This window comes from Hippocampus zosterae, chromosome 2 (genome assembly GCF_025434085.1).
Source record: "Hippocampus zosterae strain Florida chromosome 2, ASM2543408v3, whole genome shotgun sequence".
Classification (NCBI taxonomy): Eukaryota; Metazoa; Chordata; class Actinopteri; order Syngnathiformes; family Syngnathidae; genus Hippocampus; species Hippocampus zosterae.
In genome coordinates this window covers 12,818,044-12,834,766 of record NC_067452.1, presented here as the reverse complement: position 1 = coordinate 12,834,766, position 16,723 = coordinate 12,818,044, and the positions used below count along the sequence as shown (strand labels likewise).

The window sequence follows — 16,723 nt, the reverse complement described above, 5'->3', positions numbered from 1 at the left end:
GGTGCTGTACATGCAGTAAAAATCAGTCGTACAATAACAAACACCTCGGACGTCGTCTTGTCCTAATAATCAAATTTGAGGATATGGGATCTTTACGAATGTGCTTGGTGCTTTTTCTTTACTTATTTTTTATTTTTTTTTTGCATTCCTATTTTTTTGTTTTTCTTGTTTCAGCACCGTCGGAGCTGTCCGTCCGCATGTCGCACGGCCGCCGATGCTCTGCTTACACCCCGCACCCCCCGCCCCCCACCACCAGCCGCATCCTCTCGCGATGCACCCCGCATCCCCACCTCCCCTTCCCCCTGACAGCCATTGCTCCCCCTCCTCCGGTCGCTCCTCTCCTCCACACGCTCAAAACGCTCTGTCATGGCGTCTTCCAACCATGTTACCCCAACCAAGTGTGGCTGGTGGCCCATCTCGGCGATGGACGAGGACGGCAAAATGACAGACGGGGACGAGTGCGACGACCCCTGCACGGCCGAACCCAAAGCGCTCAACAAAGACAGGCTGGTTTTGTACCATTGGACGCAGTCTTTTGCCTCCCAGAAGGTAAGGTAGCAAAAAATGGAGGCACCTCTCGCTTGCTTGGTGCTATGCTACCGTGCGTTGGTTTTGTATTCTCTTGGCGTGCACGTTTGGGCGTCCTGCTGCCTGTGCACGCAAAATACGCCTGCAGCTGCGCGCAGCATCCGTTCGAAAGTTTTTTTTTTTTTTGCAGCAAGGCGCTCGCTCATTTCCTCGACGCGTGGCCAATGTTGACCGTGCAGCAACGCACGCATCATCATCATCCCCACCACCATCCCCCTCCTTCTTCACCACCTCCCCAGTTGACTCTTGGGTCGCTCTGACACATGACAGGCTGAATAATTGATTCACATGACGAGCAAAACAAGCCCCCACCCACATCTGCAGCTGCAATCTCACTATTATCAACATGCACACTACATGAGCTCATGGATGGGCCTTGATTTGCGCTCGTGTGTTGCACGAGCACTGGCTCTCACGCGAGTGCTGACTGCAAACAGTTGCCTTTTGGCAAGTGTGGCTTGTCAACTTGTCATGCAGGTGACTGGGCAGCTACGAACTGCATAAAATGTATATGGAAAATGTAAATGTTGTACCAGGCGTCCCAAGCACGAATGGCGCCCGTTTTTCATTTATTAGACATACCAGGTAAAACCCCAATTACAAATCTTGAGTTAAAATAAATTTTGCAGTTCAGGTTCACTTATTATCAGAGGTGAGTAAATAGTGCCACATTACATTTACCGAAGTCATTTTTTGCCCCTCAATTTGTACTTGTCAGAGAAGTTTTCATGAAAAATGCTTTTTACTTTGACAATCCTTTTACTCTATTTGTTTTGCTCCATCAGAGAGACTCCCACTTCGGACGCTGGCACATGACTATATTTCACCAATGCACCAGAACTACTTGTGACGTTTGATTTCATTTGACCAATCAAACGGAGCCAGGCAGTCACATGACTGTGCACAAACTTTGTGCGCAGAAGCAAAGCTTTCAAAGTGACTAACGGAAAAAAAAGAGCTACAGACTGTAATATTGTGGGAGAACTTTTCATCAAATCCTCCAACTTAAGTCAGACCCCAGTTGCAGCTGAATAACACAGGTCGACTTTGGTTTCATCCGACATTTTTTTTTCTCACCACGTGCGGCTGGGAGGGTTCGTTTGAGGCTGTTAAAGTGATATCAGTGTCATAGTATCGGAGTACAAATTTTAGTACAGATGTACAGTAGCAGCCCCGGTAGCAGTATCGGTGCATCCCCGTTGATTATATTTTGTTTGACTTTATTTCTTAATAGAAACATGGGAGACATGCATTGCGAGGGGATCTGGAGTGTATCGGGTTGTCGATTCCGTTGCAAAGAGTACTCAATCAGCTCATGCTTTCAATCTGATTCCACTCTTAATCCCGTCTCCAAAATAACCAGAACGGCTTTGCACAGGACAACTGAGCAATGAATAAGGGCAAAGGAGTCATTTGGAAGACTTTTCTTGATGCCAACACGCTGTCATGGTCAGACGTTACAGGATCAGTCACAAATGCGCGTTGGGGGTCAGTGTGAAAAGCTGTACCAGTGACATGACGTGACTGCAAATGTGACTACACTTTGCTGGAGAAGGTGTATTCATCCTGCTCAAAATGTAGCTGTGCACGGTGAATTTAAAAAGAACATACCGTATTGCCATGCAGGAGGTGAAAAAGGCACAGTGAGTGGAGTAGATCAGTGCAACAGCATTTAAGGGCGCATGTTAAGAGCACCTTCAATGTTATGCCCAAAGTTTCCTGCAAAGTCTGCTGCATCATGATACCACAAAATGTTTGGTTGGTGGTGTAAAATGTAAAAACTCCCAGCAAAGTGACATTACACTCCGCCATACAATAATGTCTCCCATAGAAGTGCACTGTATGTAAGTATTGGACAGCGTAAATGTGAAGCTGACGTCTTGGACGGCAGAAAACAGCCAGGTGTGTGAGTGTGTGTGTGTGCGTGTGTGTGCGCGCGCGCGCATGGATACGCAACAACTGTGTACAATGGAAATGATGTGCTGCTGACCTCTATATGGGACGTTGTGAATTGGTGGGGAGAATACTTTGAAGAACTCTTCAATTCCTCCAACACGCCTTCCCATGACGAAGCAGAGTCTGGCAAATCTGAGGTGGGCTTTCCTATCTCTGGGTCACAGACGTGCTTAAAAAGCTCCTTAGCGCCGAGGTGGATGAGATCCAACCAGATTTCCTAAAGGCTCTGGATGTTGTGCGGCTTCCCTGGTTGACACGCCTCTACAACATTGCGTTGACATCGGGACCGTGCCTCTGGATGGGTGGTGGTCCCCATTTATAAAAAGGGGCACCGGTGGGTTTGTGCCAACTCCAACTCAGCATCCTTAAGGTTTATTCAGCTGTGCTGGAGAGGAAGTTCCATCAAGTCCAATCTTGTTACTCTAAAAAGTGCTTAATCGAAGCGAAACATGTTTGTGTTTTTCGCAATATTTTAATAAAATCAAATATATTTTGTTGGACTGGTTAGCACGTTGACCTCACAGTGCGGAGGTGCAGGATTCGATTCCAGCTCCGGCCCTCCTGTGTGGAGTTTGCATGTTCTCCCCGTGCCTGCGTGAGGATAAGCGGATTAGAAAAGGGCTGGATGTTTATATCACAGTTTTAAGACACAATGGCACTCTCAAGTGAAAGCGCGTACTTGTCTGGAAAAAGTAGTATTGATGCATCCCTCGCTAGTTCACTCAAACATGCTACTCCATGTGTGATGACTTGGTCTTTGGGCATAGTGAAGCAGCATGAGCCTCACTATGCAGGGTTATTTCTGTACTTGATGTTCCAAGTAACCGTCAACAGTCTTGTGTTTTCAGTCACTCGGTTGTTCAATGTTTTAATATGAGTGGGACAGCAGTTGCTTTCTGTGCTATTGCCTCTAAAATATGTTCTTGCTTTTCGGGAAACATTTTTTTTCCTAAAGTAATAATAATAATAAAGTGAAGAGTCATTCTTTGCCTCCTGAGCAGCTCAACCACTTGGCTCAACGATGAGTGACTAACACGATTATATAACGAAATGTGGCAAAAGTGTCAGCTTTGTTTGAAATCTCACTAAATCCTCCGTTTTTAATTACATTTAATTAAAATGTAATTTTCAGTTCATTTGCAATTGACAATCAAAACTTAAAAAAAAAACATTGTTACTTCATTTATTTTCCCAAGCAGCTAACAATCTAATGCATCCTTTCTAATGCTCATCGCCGACAGGCTTTTTAGGTTCAAGAACTGTAACTAATTTCATATAAAAATCCAATTCAGTTCTGTAGCCTGTTTTTCCATTTAGTACATTCTATCCGACCCTAAGATTGACATATGAAAATTAAGAATTTTTGAGGGCAGCCCGGTGGGCCAGCGGTTAACACTTCGACCTCACAGTGCAGAGGTACCGGGTTCAATTGCAGCTCCGGCCTCCCTGTGTGGAGTTTGCATGTTCTCCCCGGGTCTGCGTGGGTTTTCTCCGGGTGCTCCGGTTTCCTCCCACATTCCAAAAACATGCGTGGCAGGCTGATTGAACGCTCTAAATTGTCCCTGGGTGTGAGTCTGAGTGCGGATGGTTGTTTGTCTGTGCGAGCCCTGTGATTGGCTGGAAACCGATTCAGGGTGTCCCCCGCCTACTGCCCGAAGACAGCTGGGATAGGCTGTAGCACGTCCTGCGACCCTTGTGAGGATAAAGCGGATCAGAAAATTGATGGATGGAAGGAATTTTTGGGTGTGCCTGTGTATACTATCGTTACACTTTTTTCCGCTGAAAACACTGCAATCAGTGCGTATTTGATGCTAGGGTGCCTTTAGGGAGTAATGAGAGATTCTCATCAACCGTCCAGAGTCTATTATCTCTGTATCGTGAATTGTGACTCACAGAAGTTTCAGTTTTCTCAGCAAATGTTGTCCTGATGGGCTTTACTTGCATTTTGCTTTTTATGGATCTGATAGCATGAGTCTTTGAGTAGCAGTCAAATATAATACTCGTAATACAAAATTTTAAATTGTAGATGTACGGGTAGAAACCGCATGGCACACACTGTGACGTTTTCACCTTAGAGACAGAAAACAAGGTGAGACGGGCACCGCGAAAACAATGTATTCAAGTTAGCCAGGGTTAGCGATGGGCACCACACTTTCCAAGATGGCCGCCAATGGCTTCCAAAAAACAACAAGTGTTCCCATATGTTGCAACCCTTTGAATAGATCTCGCCAACTTTCCACTCATACCAACCCGAATACCTTAATTTTATTTTCCATGTCGCTGGAGTTGGAGAATTATTTTTTTGGTTGCCATTTTCATCTAAACCTGACAAATGCTTTTCAAATTCCGTGAGCTCTCTTTTCTCGCTTTGATGATATCACAGCAGCCTCTTTTCAACCACAGATGTGAAGTGAGCTTCGCTCAGCTGGATGCTCCATGTTGCAGGTCCGTCTGGTGATCAACGAGAAGGGTCTGGTGTGCGAGGAGAGAGACGTCAGCCTGCCACTGCAGGAGCACAAGGAGCCGTGGTTCATGAGGCTTAACCTTGGAGAGGAGGTGCCCGTCTTCCTCCACGGTGACAACATCATCAGTGACTACAACCAGATTATAAACTACTTGGAGACCAATTTTGTGGGAGGTAAGATTTCAGGCGGAATTTGCACGCCGGAAGAGACTGAGAATGGTTCTGCAAGTTTGCTGTTGAAGCTTCTGTTGCTGGAGAATGCCCCAGTTCAAACCAACATCAACACCCTCAGTCTTAACACAAAATGTCAACACACCGTATCATTCCAAAATGGCATGTTGAATATTCTTCATGTCACACCAGCTGTCATGGGTCAGGCGAGCGTAACAGACGAGACAAAAAAGTGGAACGTGATTAAATAAAAGTGCCAAGTGGTAAACGTGTACAGAAGAAAGAAAAAAAAAGAGCATTACAAGATTTGACACTGAGGCCAACCTCAGGCCCCTCCTTCTGAATTTGCTGGGAATTCTTGAATGAGTTTGGTTTCACAGTTTTTTTTTTCTTCCACTTACCGGCATCTTTTCATTAAGGTGCTTGGCTCTCCCACTCGATGAGCAGCCAGCTTGTTGGGCAATAACTTTTCGGGTGTTGTTTTTGAACTGTCAGCGGCATTCCCAGTGACTGTGGGAGTCGACTGGGCCTGACTTGGAAATTATAAAAAGGCTCCGAAGCCTTCTTAAAATAAACGTTTGAAAAGGTGAAGTCTTGCAAGATTAAATGCAAACGAATTGCACTTTTTATATTGGAATGTGATATGTTTCTACTTCTTATTCAACCACAACAATGAGCACAACCCGCCTTGGCCATACAATGCTGTCCGACAGACACAGACAATGTCATCACTACTCTCAATGACTCAGGCTTTCTCACTTCATGCAAACATGGCTTGATTAGGACAGACGAACCTCAGTTAGTGTGGGGAAACCCAACCGTCTAAGCTCCAAGAGGGACGCATGCCTTAAACCACAAATGCTTTACCACACCAACTGAGGCTGGTGCAGCCCGAACATAGCCTTGTTTGCATATCTTGATAAAGCACTCTCGGATGAAAGGCGAAACATCTGAAACAAGCCGGTTTCGGTCAATCCCGTGCCCTGAGAATTAAATGACCGGGATGAGTGAGAACATTCACAAGCATGTGTTAGTCCTGTGATTGACAAGGCGTCAGACCAGTGTGTAGCCGCCTCTAACCCTAAGATGGGCAATATTTACGTGACCTCAAAGTGTTTCCTCGGTGTTGTATTCACTTCTCACCTGCAGACTCGGTGGCTCAGTTGATTCCCGCGGCAGACTCGCCAGTTCACGGGCGAGTCCAACAGTACCGCCAGCTGCTGGACGGCCTCCCCATGGACGCGTACACTCACGGCTGCATCCTCCACCCGGAGCTCACCACCGACTCTATGATCCCAAAGTACGCCACTGCTGAAATACGTCGTAAGTGAAGCCAACTCGCTGCATCATGCGGGGAAGATGCGTCCTTTTCAGGGTGGACAGTTTGCGCTGAATTTCTGGAACGTTTGCAGTAAACTTCCATGCAAACTAGAGATGGGGAATTTTGTGTAATTATATAAAGTACAGACCCAAGATGAAGTTGGGACATTGTGTAAACCATAAATAAAACTATACACTGATTTGCCAAACATGTTCTTCCTATATTCAATTGAATATAGAACAAGGACAAAATATGCTGTGTTCCAACTTTTACCGTTTTTTGCAAATAATCATTAACTTCTAATTTTATGGCTGCAACGGGTTCCCCCCAAAAAGCTGCTAAAGGGTCATGTTGACCACTGCGTTTTCTTTGAACAACATTCAATAAATGTTTGGGAACTGAGGACACTAATTGTTGAAGCCTTGTAGGTGGAATTCTTTCCAATTCTTGCTTGATTTGCAGCTTCAGCTGGTCAACAGTCTGGGGTCTCCCTTGTCCTATTTCACGCTTCCCAATGCGGCAACACACATTTTCAATGGAAGACAGGTCTGGACTGCTGGCAGGTCAGGCTGGTACCTGCACTCTTTTACGACAAAGCCAGACTGTTGTAACACATGCAGGCTGTGGTTTGGCAGTGTCTTGCTGAAATAAGCGGGGTTGTCCATGAAAAAGACGTTGCTTGGACATCAGCACATGTTCCTCCAAAACCCTTCAGCATGAAAGGTGTCTTCAGAGATGCGCAAGCTACCCATGTCGTTGGCACTAACACAGCCCCATACCATCACAGATGCCGGCTTTTCAACTTTGCGTCCATAACAACCCGGAAAGTTACTTTCCTCTTTGGAGCACAGGACACGAAGTCCAGAATTTCCCAAAACAATTTGAAATGTGGACCTGTCAGATGACAGACCAATTTTGCACTTTGCATCACTCCATTTTAAATGAACTCGGTCCCAGAGAAGCTGGCGGCATTTCTGTGTGTTGTTGATAAATGGCTTTTGCTTTGCGTAATACAGTTTTATGTTGCACTTACGGATGTCACGTCAAACTGCCTTTCCCGACATTGGTTTTCTGAAGTGTCCCTGAACCAATGTGGTGATTTCCTTTTCGTATTGATGTCAGTTTTAGATGCAGTGTCGCCTAAGGGATTGAAGGTCAGGAGCATTCATGCTGGTTTTCGGCCTTGCTACTTACATTGCAGTCATTCCTCCAGAGTCTCTGAACATTTGGGTGATATTCGGGACCGTATCTGATGAAATCCCTGAATTCCTTGCAATCGTACGTTGAGAAACATTGTCCTTCAAGTGATGATTTTGTCACGCAGTTGTTCACAAAGAGTTGAACCTCGCCCCATTTTTTTGCTTGTGAATGACTGGGCAATTCAGAGAAGCTCCTTTTCTACCCAATCATGGGACCCACCGGCTGCCAGTTGGCTTGTTCACCTGTGGGATGTTCCAAACAGGTGTTTAAATGAGCATTCCTCAACTTTCTTTTTTTTGCCACCTGTCCCATCATTTTTGGAATGTGGTGCAGTCATAGAATTCTCAGTTAATTATTTGCTAAAAATGTTTATCAGTTTGAACATTAAATAACTTGTCTTTGTATTGTACTCAATTAAATATAGGTTGAAAATGATTTTCAAATGATTGTATTGTTTTTATTTATGATTCATAGGACACTTCAGAAGAATTGGTTCTGTATAGCTCACTGGTATGGTAAATGTAGTTGTTGGAATTATTGGGAGGTCTGCACTTGTTTCTCTTCAGCAGATCATTTTGGGGTTATGAGAGACAATGATATCCTAAGTGCGTTACTCATTTGCAGCATATGCAGTAGTCTGATTTATTCATTTAATTTTGCTGTCATAGTTCACGGTCACTCAATTTTACTGGGTTTTTTTTTCTGTACAATTGAAAACTTTTTCCTCCTTCATGTTTAGTTTGGGTATAATTCCACTGTTGGCCACTAGATGGTGGCACAGTAATTTTGTTTGACACCGTAAATCTGGAAGACGAGTGAAAACTGGAATTGGGTCTATTTCAAATTCAGTTTATTTTTTGCTGGAGAATCTAAATTCCTCTTCAAACCTGCTTTTTACACCTACAGAAAGCAAAAGCTGTAGGTTAATTTTATTACGTACACATTTGGGCATTATTTTTGATGTAAATTGTGAGATGATAAACTTTAGCTCGTTTGGGAAAAAAAGGTTTTGTAGGAAGTTGCAGCCTCTTCCCTCTCATTGTTTGTCTTTCCACCTTTCCGAAAACTAGCTCTCCAAAGAGCTTTGTTTCTTACAAATTTTTGGTAGCTTGTGGTCTTACCTTATGGTAGAACTGGGCAATAATTCAATATCAATATACAGTATGTCATGATAGAAACCTGATCAATATCAGAAATTGCACTCGATATAATATTGATTTGGGGTGGCATGGTGGTCTACCGGTTAGCATGTCCGCCCCATAGTACAGAGCTTATGGGTTCCTCACTATGTAGAGTTTGCATGTTCTCCCCGTGCCTGCGTGGGTTTCCTCTGGGTACTCCAGTTTCATCCCACCTTCTAAAAACATGCATGGCAGATTAATGGTGTACTCCAAATTGTCCCTGATTGTGAGTGTGAGTGTGAGTGTAGACAGTTGTTCGTCTCTGTGTGCCCTGCAATTGGCTGGCAATCAGTTTGGGGGGTGTGCCCCACCTACTGTCCGAAGACAGCTGGGATAGGTTCCTGCATGCCGGCGACCCTTCTGAGGATAAGAGGATTAGAAAATGGATGGATGGATGGAGTATTAGAATTGTTTGAATGTGACCTTTAATCAATTTAATCGTTTTTCTCATTTTAAATAGAGTAGGTTAAACAAAATCTGTCATTACTAATATATTACTGAAATGAAATGCATTGTGAAACAGGGTTCAACCATATTGCCCAGCCCTACCAAGCATGCAATGTTTAAAAGGGTGTTGATGTAATCTGTATATTGACCAGTTTGACTTTTTCCATAGTTGCCTTGACTTCTTATGAAAGGTTAAGTATTATATGTTAAAAGAAAATTACGTAAATCTGACTTATATCTCTGGGTCCTTCTTTTGAAGTAAAAAAAAAATATATACTTATCATCCGGGACCAATCTGAAATTCTTGTATCATGATATACTTTTCAACCATAGCGCCAACCCCCTAATTTATGGATTGCAGCCATTTGAGGGACAGGCCAAAGCACTGGATTTTCAAAATAAATATACATATCTTTTTTGCTCAGTTTTTCCATGCAAACTAAATGGCCCACCGACTGGTACCAGGGCCCTTGCATGTCGTCATGAGACATAACGAGCTAAAGCCACCCCAGTATTTGCATGTTGTGCATTTGTGACTGCAGGGCATTTGGTCAACGCAGCGACAGAATTGATGAAGTTAGACCACGAGGAACCCCAACTGACAGAACCTTACCTGTCCAAGCAAAAGAAGCTCATGGTCAGTTCTGTGCATGAAGGCTTGCATCTCTATTCTGTGTTTTGTTTTTGTCAGTAAAATACCAAATACCATTTTAGGCAGGATACCTTCATATGAACATTTTTTTTGTTACTGTAAAGTTGTCATTTAATCAACCCATGTCTCCAACATTACAAAATCTATTTCTAAATTTGTACATTATATGTAACCGTTAACTATGCGACTGCTTTTTCTTTTTTTTCTACCTGTTCATGGACCTTTATAGCATGACGTCTTCTAGGTAGCAAAAGCCTAAGCGTTCTTTGCCTGCACATCTACTAACCAAAAAAAAACACCCGTGTGTGAGGGTGATTGAGAAAACAGGCTCCCCGCTGTGGCATGTTTGCTGAGAAAAAGATGTTAAGTGTGTTCTAGATTTTAATGGTAAATTGAATCAATTGAATGAATTGGAATTGATTCGAATGGAGTATTGAGGCCCTCATTTACATTTTTACAGGTATATTGATTAAAAAATGTGTTGAACCCGCGGGGACCGCAGTGATCCCTCATTTTGTCCACCACTCTTTGTCAGGGTGTTTTCTATATCCCAAAAGTATTTATGTACGTGTAAGTACTTGAAAAAGCTCAAAAGTCTCAAGTTTTCCAACAAGGGTAAAAATCGGCAGACTCGCCGACGTCGCGCACTAACAACAGGAGGGGGCGTGACATTTTGCCTGCAATGAAGATGCAAAAAAAATATATACCGGTATATATACACACACACTGTATATCCCAAATAAACAGCTCATACCTTCGATGGAAAGTCTTGGCAGTTTCGAAAGCTACCTTGAGACCGAGAACACGTCTATGTCTATTTTGAAATGTTGAAAAAAACTTTTTTACCGTTGGCAGGCAAAGATCTTGGACCATGACAATGTCAACTATCTGAAGAAAATCCTGGGAGAGTTGGCAATGGTTTTGGATCAAGTGGAGGCCGAACTGGAAAAAAGGAAACTGGAGTACCAAGGTAGGCCGGCCCGACGCCTCTCCGTCCTGGTGACAAACGTCGGCAACAGTACAGCACTGTCGTTTCCCCTTGGCAGGTCAAAAGTGTGAGTTGTGGCTATGCGGACCAGACTTTACACTAGCCGATATCTGCCTGGGCGCTTTGCTGCACAGGCTCAAGTTCTTAGGACTTTCTAAGAAGTACTGGGAGGACGGCAGTCGGCCCAATCTGCAGACCTTTTTTCTGCGTGTGCAAAAACGCTACGCTTTCCGCAAGGTCCTGGGCGACATCCACACGACGCTCCTGTCGGCGGTCCTCCCCAACGCCTTCCGAATGGTCAAAAAGAAGCCGCCTTCCTTCTTTGGGGCCTCCTTTCTTATGGGATCCCTCGGCGGCATGGGCTACTTTGCCTACTGGTTTTTAAAAAAGAAATACATGTAGTGAATGCTCTCTCGGTGTGTTCAACGTCTGTTTCCGCGTGCGATGCTTGAACTTTTCTGTAACATTGGACGACTGCAGGAAAACCGTACCGAATAGAGGAAGCGCCTATACTTAGTGTACTCGGGCGAGGCAAGATACACACTATGAAAACATTCCATAAGGAGACATTTCTTGACTGCACATTTTCGGGTACTCGCAGCCTTCATCGAGCAGCTTTGCTCTTCTTTGCCCTTTGCTCAAGGCATTCAACCGGTTCACTTATAAATACACTGCACTCCAATGAAACTAGTGCAAGTCTCACTCACACACGCGCGCGTACACATAGGGGTTAAGTGACCTTGGCACGCCGGGCGCGACTCCTCGCCATTTACTCATCGCTGCTGGAAGCACGAAACCGCAGGAAAATGTTTCCCTTTTGAATTGAGGCCCGTGTCCAAAACAGAAAGCAGTTACGATAAAACATCTTCAGCCTTCGAGTTCCCGATGCTAAAAAGTGCCAGTTTTTTTTCAGCATGTGACACAAGGAAAATACAGCTTTTACATGACTATAATTACAATCAAATGTTAAAAGTCAGCTGCTAAATTGTCACTATTTTTGTTGAAAAAAGTATTTATGTTGATTCTCATAAGATTACATTTTCTCAAAACATTTACGTTATCCTCCCAAAATATCCGCATGCTAAAATAACCACCAAAAAAAAAAAAAAGTAAAAACAAAGCTGATTCTTGTCAGGCTTCATTAAAAAAAAAAAGTATTCTTTTTGTCAAATTCTTATTGTAATATTGTCACTTTTCCCTCAAAAAATTTCTTCCTGAGACAATATGACAATTTCATCAGACGACGAATTAATTGGTGAGACTCTTTCTCATAAGATGGTTACTTTTTTTTCCAAGAAATGCAACCATACTGAAAAAAATTTAGTTTATCATCATCATCATCGTATTGACTAATTTGCCAAAAAGACCAAGTGTGGAAAAAACATTGACTTTTTTCCCAACAAAAATACCACTATGCTAAAAAAAAAGATTTTTGTCTTTAAAAAAAGTTACTTAATTTTCAGTTAATGCGAAAATTAGTATATTCTCATCAGATTACAAATGTTCCCCCTCTTGATTTCTGACCTTATTTGCCAAAGATGACGACTCACAAATAGTATGACTAGACTATATTTAAATAGTGTTCATTAAAGTGTTTATTGTTAGATTTTTTTTGGGGGGGGGGGGGGGTCAAAAATTTTCACTTAACAACACATTTTTGTTGACCCAAAAAAAATACAAATGTGTAAAGGATAAACTGTTTTATGTAAAATATGTGATTATATTCCCAGTTAATGCTCTATTGCCCCCCCCCCACAACAGATAAACACTTTTTTGTGAAATATTTTTGACATTATTCTTAAACTCTGACTTTGCCCTAGAATAAAATACAACTGTATTGTTAAAGGAGCACAATTTTGTGGTACAACTTTCTAATCTAAAAAAATGACTCCATTCTGAGTTAATGCTCTATTGTCGCAAAAAAAGACAACTAAAGAAATGCTTCCTCTTTTGACTTTGGGATCTCCAGACCAACTTTACTCTTGGAAAGAAATGAGTTTATTGTACGACGACCATTTTTTCCTCCTCAAAATATGCATAAATTTGACTATTGTCATAAGACTTTCAACTTTATACCGAATTTGTTTGTGCTTTTGTTTTAACTCCTTTAAATCCAAAGCATCTCTGCGTCGTTATGGATACGGGCCCACGTTCTTACTTTCGAGGCAAGTGCCGTGTAATTCAATTGCAGAACGCGAAACAACGCCATTTCCCAAACATACCAGCTTGGGGTTGGACATGTACAACTCGCACGCACGCACGCACGCACGCACGCACGTCCACTCGGTTGATGGGAGCACCAGAGACGCAATCTCACCGCACACATTCCGCAGACAGCGAGCTGAGGTTCTACGCTTGTAAACAGTTGAAGGTTTAAAGGAAAACACTGTCACGTCCTCTTCAATGTGTGCGTAATGTTTAATGGATCCCCAGCAATAATGAGCAGTGAAAAGGAGTGCATTCCGTTTGCCTTCAGGTTTTTATTTGTGTCCGTAATCGCGCGCGAACAACGTTGCGCGAAGGTAACGCTCTGCGGCAGAGATGTTTTGTACAGTCACGCCTCAATGGTGGCGTTAACCAACCTTTGTTGAGCCACAATGTTTGGCACATCTGAAAAATTCGCACAGCGCACCAGCCAGAAATGGCCAAAAAAGAACGTACAGTGAGACACGCTTGGCCCGAAATGTTGCTTCGATTTACGTGTAGGCCGGCAACTAACGATCATTTTCAGAATTGATTCACCGATGAATTGGATTTTCAAAAATGTTTTTTAAATTTCCATCTCGTTATACAAAAACATGAAACAATTTCAAATTGACAGTGTAGGAGATCCACATCATTTCAAGGAGGGCGACAGTAATCGCAGATTTACTGCTGGAGGATGAAATCACCAAGACAATTTAAAATTAAACAAGACCAAATTGACCAAAATAGATATCCTTCCCCCCAAAAAAGTAATTAGCAATTAGTTTCATAAAACTAGTCAAAAGAAAATTTGAAATGAGAGGTGGCTTTTTGTGTCCCTAAACATATTTTCGAGGATGATTTCAAAAAAGCTTTTTTTCCTACACCAAGTTTTTAAAATGTTTTCATCCTTTTGTTTTAAAATTTGACCTATATAAGATTACGCGACACATTTTACCACGCATAATTTATAACTGACCTTTCAGTCACCAATTAAGTCACCCATAATTCATAAATATTACAAAAACACAATATATGAACGCTGTCATTACGAAAACCTGTGAAATGACAGATAACAGAATCAGCACAAAAAATACAAATCTGGAAATGTGTCCTTGCACCCTTGATGAATAAATTCAGTAAATATTTGTTGATCAGTTTAATGAATGAGTTGTCAATTCATCATTACTCTTCAACAGGGTCCTGTCACCCTTAACGTAAAACAAAGACAAACAACCACGAAGCTTGACAGCGGTCCATTTAGCTTAATGGCAGCAATACAATAGGCCATCGGGGTAACAAACGGCATCTACTTGGTTGTGTTTATCCAGCGCTTTCTGCACAACAAACAATATGACGAATACTGCCGCTGACTAAGTTCCCTGCAGTAGTTGTAAAACTCTTCTTTGTTTGGGTCCGCAAGACTACTGTACCGCCCCCTGGTGGACAAGTTACAAACATCGGAAGCGGCCACAAATACAGGATTTAGCATGATGCGCGATTTATTTTGGGGGATTTTATTTAGTGTTGTTACTGAGGTGCAATCGATTACTTGATAACTATTTAATCACCAACTATTTTCAGAATCCTTTAATCATTTAGAGACATTGTTCAAATCCTCAGAATTCCAGCCACATTTCTGTCGTCCTCCACAAAAGTAGACCGACTATCTTTGTGTTGTCTCAAAATGAGACGTCTGCTTTTAGTTTGGAAACTCCAAACCACTAACTGACTCAGAATCAATTCATGCACATTTCTGCAATGTCAATTTTAAATCATTTCCTGTTTTGTGGATGTCTTTGTTTTCATTTTTTGCATCTGATTCATCAATCAATCAAAACATGAATCAACAAACTAATTGATTATTAAAGTAATGATGAGTTGCAGCCCTGGTTACAAGCCTTTTTATCATCATGAATTACTTTCTGATGGTATTTTGGTGGCTGGAACAGATTAATGGCATTTCCATTCGTTCCAGTGGCAAAAGATGATTTCTGGAATAGAAAACTCAATACGACATTTCGCGTTATGAACATAGTTAAGGTGGTGCATCAGGGCGGCGAAATAATGATCCCGTTTCAATTTAGTCACAAATTTATGGGGTGCAAAAACCTAAACACTTTGCTCTGATTCTGCTGTCTGAATGGGAAAAGAGGACAAATTGTTTACTTTTGCGGAAGAGCATTTCATTGCTATGCCTGTTACTATATGACACTAGCAAAGACGGGTGAACAAAGATACATCATTTGTAGACTAATCGTAGTATGGAATCACATGACCTCTGTCACACATTCAGTTGAGACATTTGCATAGAAATACTGTTTGACTTTGGAGTGGAGGAACACCTGTTCAAGGGGCAGCGAACTCAAAGCACAAAGGTGGCGAGAAAGTTTTGGCTTGTGAGCAAATGCACATTCGAGTGCGATTGAGTTTTAGAATATTGACAGCTGTGACCAGAATAATTCAAACACTCTATTTTGAATTCAAGCATGGGGTGGGGGGACCTCTATCACATCTGTTATTCCTTTACAGAAAAGCGGCGTTAAAAAAAAAAATGACACGATTAAAAACATTCTGGGAAGATTCTGCTCACTGAACAAATATTTTGTTGTGCTTCTGAGCATACGTTTATATGGACCATTCAACTTGGTATTGATTTCTTTTGTTCAAATTGGAATCGAATGCACAGCATTTGCCAAGTGTTTGTGAGAATGGAAATAAAAGCAATGCTAAGGATATTGAGTCACTTTTTAAAAGGCACTGCGACGTTTCTTGTGAATATTTGCAACACTCCCGCTGACAAAGCGCAAATGAAGAAAGTGGAAGTTGAATTCAATGTTTATTTTATTTCTCAGTTCATTGTGTGTCCGCCTGGAACCTCGCGCTTCACGCGCCCACACAGTGAAGAAATTCTACTTGTGATTGTGGGTGGCCGCTACATTTCACGATAATCTATTTTTATTTTTTTATATTTATATATATATAAATATGCATTTATTTATGGTGCTTTTTATGATGTTTGTTCATAGGCCTTAATTTATTCCGTTGCCATCAATGACAAAATAAATACCCAAACGACAACAGCAAAAAAATGCCCTCATTTGGTTGTTTTCATTTTGGTGGTCTTGGATGTGCTGTCATGAATTATTGCTACACGACTCCACAGATATGCACTAATGGAGAGATGTCTCCTCTCATTCAACTTCTTTTTAACTCATCTCATTGTTGATCTGTGTATCATTGCATTTGAGTAACATCATGGGGACTTTAGTCTGCTTCATATCGGTATCCAGTCATTAAACTAAGAGCTTTGTGTAATAGTACAACAAATCATATGCAGTGCCAAATGTACTTTTTAGTTGTTTTCAAAGTTCAGTTCCGATACATTTAATATTTAAAGACTTGAAGTTTTGGGTGCAACCCACAAGCCGCCATCTTTATCTCTAAAATGTGTTATTTTTAAATCAAGGCGAACGAAGGAAATTCTAAACTGTAACAGTGCGCAGCACAACCGCTGCCATTACAATTCAAAATGGTAAAACATTGAATAATGTACATTCAGACATTCAAT

General features: G+C 42.0%; 1 protein-coding gene across 1 annotated transcript; it reads left to right on the top strand.

The window, feature by feature from the left end:
- Positions 1-315: 315 nt before the first annotated feature.
- On the top strand, positions 316-15,038 carry gdap1l1 (ganglioside induced differentiation associated protein 1-like 1). Its single transcript, XM_052058158.1, has 6 exons — positions 316-549; positions 4,990-5,182; positions 6,329-6,502; positions 9,871-9,965; positions 10,836-10,950; positions 11,027-15,038. Exons 1-6 carry the CDS (start codon positions 367-369, stop codon positions 11,368-11,370), a joined length of 1,104 nt encoding a protein of 367 aa, XP_051914118.1. The 5' UTR covers positions 316-366; the 3' UTR covers positions 11,371-15,038.
- Positions 15,039-16,723: the final 1,685 nt, after the last annotated feature.